Source organism: Dama dama, chromosome 9 (genome assembly GCF_033118175.1).
Source record: "Dama dama isolate Ldn47 chromosome 9, ASM3311817v1, whole genome shotgun sequence".
NCBI classification, from domain to species: domain Eukaryota; kingdom Metazoa; phylum Chordata; class Mammalia; order Artiodactyla; family Cervidae; genus Dama; species Dama dama.
In genome coordinates, this window is record NC_083689.1 from 61,353,528 (window position 1) to 61,358,766 (window position 5,239).

The 5,239-nt window shown below is 41.8% G+C and overlaps 1 protein-coding gene across 1 annotated transcript; it reads left to right on the forward strand.

Moving 5' to 3' along the window:
- The first annotated feature begins 595 nt into the window (after positions 1-595).
- Positions 596-3,701, forward strand: SCGB3A2 (secretoglobin family 3A member 2). Its single transcript, XM_061149449.1, has 3 exons — positions 596-650; positions 3,075-3,274; positions 3,665-3,701. Exons 1-3 carry the CDS (start codon positions 596-598, stop codon positions 3,686-3,688), a joined length of 279 nt encoding a protein of 92 aa, XP_061005432.1. The 3' UTR covers positions 3,689-3,701.
- The last annotated feature ends 1,538 nt before the right edge of the window (positions 3,702-5,239 follow it).

Genomic DNA, 5,239 nt, shown 5'->3' on the forward strand with positions numbered 1-5,239 from the left:
GTGACAAGGTTGGTGTGGGTAGAGGTAAATTCCAGAGAAACATGGTTACTAAATGCCATTAAGCTGAGTCTATATTATTTCAGGGCTGAAGGGACCTCAGAATTGTCAACATGGGCGTTCATCAGGTAATGTGTTTCTCTGAACTTTAAATGAATAGAAAACTGGAGGAAAACAACAGAGCCTTAATCCTTTCAATCCCGATACAAAACCTTCTTTTCAGAGTTCTTCCAGGGAAAGGACTCAGAGCGTTTTGCTTACCACCGCCCCCTACCCCGCTCCGGGTCTCGTGTAAGAGCTTGTGGTGTGAGAGAGCCTTGAGGGTGCTTTAGGTTAGGGCTTTGTTTCTTATGGGAACATGAGGGAAAGTGGAAAAAACCTTCAATTTGTTTAGAGAGGAAACATGACCTTCACGCTGTTCTTCCCAGGGGCGAGTCAAGTGGTCGTGACTGAAATCCAAGTCCTTGGCATATAAATATGTGTGTGTGCAGAAGCCACTGCCACACTTGGGTCAGCAAGGGGAACCACTGGCTGAGTGAACTCCTTAGGTTTCCCAGTTTTATTTTGAACTCCAGGTAAATATCACAGGTAACCCACCATGAAGCTGGTCACTGTGTTCCTGCTGGTGACCATCGGCATTTGCAGTTACTCTGGTAAGTAGCCTGGAACACACGATCTCTCTCTACTTTCTTGATAACAGGAACACAACTAGTGAGCCGAGGCTCCTGGTGGCATATGGGGAAGGGAGTTTTAGAGCCACAGGTATTGGTAAGGTCAGAAGGGACATCAGATGCCTCCTGCTCCCAGCTCCAAGCTCTAATCCAACACAAGTTATCCCTGGTGTATCCTACAAAGAAATTAATCAGCTCGCATTGAGGGTCAACAAATGCATTTCATTACTGAACTTTGGCCACCATTGATTTTCCTCAATTTTGAATTAAGATTTGATTCTTTGTGTTTCTGAAATTATATGGAGTCATCCTTGCTCTCATCTCTAATTAGATTGCTGTGCTGCTTCTCTTGAGACATAGCTACTTTTATATGTTTATACAATCAACAGGCGTTTGTTGAATGGCTATAATCTGTTGGGCACTGGGTAGGCTTTGGGAGATTCAGACCTGAATCAGACATGCATGTTTCTATTAAGGTTCTTATACCCTGGCAGAGGAGTGAAGACTTCTACAGAAGTCACTATTGTACTGGTCCACTGTGATACACAATGAAAGTACAGATAGAGCTCTGTGGAAGGGGTGAGGGGTGAACAGTTCCATTTCTAGGTAAGGTGTAGAAGCTGGCTTCTTGGAGGAGGATGGCAACCAATCCTTTTTTTTTTGGAGGGAGCCTGTAGCTACAGGAAGATACATTTGGGTGTATCTGCAGAATACATCATAATGGCTGCTGCTCATTTGGAGAACAGAAAGCTTTGAGGATCTCCCCTCTGAAATATATAGGTAAATACAGGGAAGACACTCACCAAAGTGCTGAAAGTAAGAAGTAGGGAGATTAATCATAAGAAACTGTGTGATACCCATGCTACCGTGGTGACTTTGACTTGTGAATTTTTGAACTAATTTGTAACTTGACCTATTTGGGCTATTTTGTCATTCTTTAATGTCTAGGGGTAACTGAGGAGAGGTGGCAGCAGAAAGATGGGTGGGAAGGATATAAATATCCCCTTTCTGGAGGAGAACTTTGGGTGGGAAAATAGGCAGTAGAAAGTGAAGGGAAAATAGGTGTACAAGTTCCATTTTTTTTTTTTTTATTTGAATAAGAAAACAGATAGGATTGCAAAGGAGGATGAAGTGTTGGCCAGCAGTACGGCGGGGTGGGAGTGCCAGCAGGAAGATGTGTGTCTTGTGTATGTGCTTCTACATCTGTGTATTTACATACATGCACATGTATTTTGTAAAAATATGTGTAATATGCATTTCCCCCATTCTCTAACATCTTCTATGTGAAAGTTATCTTGCTGAAGATATAAAATGCAGTTGTCCCATGGAAGAGCCATGGTAGCTCCCCATTACCCTTGGGGGAAAAAAAATCTCAGACTCATTCATATGACATTCAAGTCTGAAAATCTGACCTCACCCAGGTTGCAGCCTCACCTGCCTAGCACATCCAAGTGGAATTCTGAAGACTCACCATCTTGTGTTTGGTCTTTAATCTTATTATCTTTGTGTCTTGGTCAATTATTTTCCTCTTTCAAACGCTGCTCCCCTTCTTTACCTGTCATCCCGATATTTGACTCAAGACACAATTATGGCAACATCTATTCTGGGAAAATTCCTGTAACACTCTCTTACATTAGAATGAATCATCACTTCTTTTGTGTTTCCATAGAACTTTGTCCCTAATCTTAGCATAGTACATACTGCACTGTGGCATACACAGATCTCTACTGTCCATCAGATTGCATGGGTTCTCTAAGTCAGATATCTTATTTTATTCATCTGTGTATCTGCACCAACTGACTTAGAGTCCCTACTCAGTTATGTTTGTAGCACTGAGTTGAGTTGGTTGGGAGCAATTTCCTGGGCTCCGGTTAGGTCCATTCATATGTTCAAGTGGAAGGTCATTATAGCATCTTGCATTGGTTTCAAACTCATGGGCTGTGGAGACAGCCGCATGCAAAGTATACCCCTGTCCAGTCAATCACTGGTATCTACTGAGTTCATACTGTATACCAGGGTCTGTTCTAGGCATGGGGTACAGTAGTGAATAAAACTCAATCCTTATTCTCGAGGAGCATACATTCTAGTGAGAGGATGAAGATAAAATAAATAAATAAATAAAGATTTAATATTTTAGGTAGTGGTAAGAAAAATAAAGAACGAGGGTGACTGGTGATGCCATTTTAGATACATCTCTGAGAATGTAACATTTGAGGAGAGACCAAATAAGTGAAGAAGAAAGACATGTAACTATCTGGTGAAGGAAAGTTCTAGAGAGATAGAACAGTAGGTGCAGAGGTCCCGAAGCAGACGTTTTTTGGGAAATCAGGATGCTAGGGCTGGAATGGAGCCACCGATAGAGTGGAGGGTGGTCAGGTCTCACTTGGGATCTCTTTTGCTCTGCAGCCACCGCCTTCCTCATCAACAGCTTGCCACATCCCGTGAACGGGGACTTGCCTTTGCCTCTGGATGCTCTCCCACTCCTGTACCCACTTAAGCTTCTTCTGAAAACTCTGGGCATTTCTGTTGAGCACCTTATGGAAGGGCTGAAGAATTGTGTCAATGAACTGACACCAGAGGCTTCCGAGTCCGTGAAGAAACTGCTGGTAACTACAGCTCTGGGGGCTAACTTGGTCAAAGGGCAGGGTTTACACACCCTGAGTGCCCTCCCTCTCCACGCGACTCCCACCCGACTTGTTCTCATTTGTGAACCTGTGTTTCCCCCTCATGGACTGTACCCATACACATTCAGCATGTCCTGGAATCTCAGGGCAAGTGCAGTATCCACATTCCTAGAAGGAATTTTTGAATGAGAAAGACTTGTGTTCTGGTTGTAAAATGTGTGCTACTTCCCAGCTCTGTGATTCTGGGTGGGACTCAGTCACTCTTGAGCTTTTGTTTCCTTGTCAGGATAATGGTGGTGAAATAGGATATTGACTACTTGCTAATGACATGTAAACTGCTCTTATGTTTAATATTGTCCTTTTGACTTTCAGGAGGCGCTCTCATATTTGGTGTGATGGCAGAAAAAGCAAGAGTGGGGGAGGGAGGGAGGGAGATGATGCTCCCCTCTCCCTCCCCCTGCAGAAACTCTTTCCATCCTAAAATGTAGCAGCCCCCAAAAACAATGAATAAAGCATTGAAAAGACTTCAGTTTGTCCTGTTTTTGTTTGGGGAACTCTATTCAGAAGGGCCTAGCCAGATAGTTTTGTCCTTGGGTTATAAACTCTAGACAGTCTGTTGTTATAAAGACAACACACATTTCCTTTTCTTTTCTTTTTTTAAGATGTCACTTTGTTTATTTTTGCACATTTATTTCAATATTCTTCACATTTATTTTTTATTTTTTAAATTAATTTTATTGGAGTATAGTTGCTTTACAATATTGTGTTAGTTGGTGTACAGGAGAAACTAGCTTAACATTGTAAAGACAAGTCGAATTTTCAGTAAGGTGTAATCATTCTTTCCCTCTACTGTTTCTTATTATCTGATGATTTTCCAGACTCCTCATGTTCTTATTCCCCTACTTCTAAAGAAATTTTAAAAGATTTTTGTTGAAGTATAGTTGATGCACAATATTATAGATTACAAGTATACGATATAGTAATTCACAATTTTTAAAGGTTGCCCTCTATTTGTAGTTATTTGTAAGGGTGTATATTAAGAAGAGGTGGCAAGAATACACAGAAAAACTGTACAAAAAAGATCTTCACGAGCCAGATAATCACAATGGTGTGATCACTCACCTAGAGCTAGACATCCTGGAATGTGAAGTCAAGTGGGCCTTAGAAAACATCACTACGAACAAAGCTAGTGGATGTGATGGAATTCCAGTTGAGCTATTTCAAATCCTGAAAGATGATGCTGTGAAAGTGCTGCACTCAATATGCCAGCAAATTTGGAAAACTCAGCAGTGGCCACAGGACTGGAAAAGGTCAGTTTTCATTCCAATCTCTAAGAGAGGCAATCCCAAAGAATGCTCAAACTACCGCACAATTGCACTCTTCTCACACGCTAATAAAGTAATGCTCAAAATTCTCCAAGCCAGGCTTCAGCAATACGTGAACCAAGAACTTCCAGATGTTCAAGCTGGTTTCAGAAAAGGCAGAGGAATCAGGGATCAAATTGCCAATATCTGCTGGATCATCGAAAAAGCAAGAGAGTTCCAGAAAAACATCTATTTCTGCTTTATTGACTATGCCAAAGCCTTTGACTGTGTGGATCACAATAAACTATGGAAAATTCTGAAGGAGATGGGAATACCAGGCCACCTGACCTGCCTCTTGAGAAACCTGTATGCAGGTCAGGAAGCAACAGTTAGAACTGGACATGGAACAACAGACTGGTTCCAAATAGGAAAAGGAGTATGTCAAGGCTGTATGATGTCACCCTGCTTATTTAACTTATATGCAGAGTACATCATGAGAAATGCTGAGCTGGAAGAAGCACAAGCTGGAATCAAGATTGCTGGGAGAAATATCACTCACCTCAGATATGCAGATGACACCACCCTTATGGCAGAGAGTGAAGATGAACTAAAAAACCTCTTGACGAAAGTGAAAGAGGAGAGT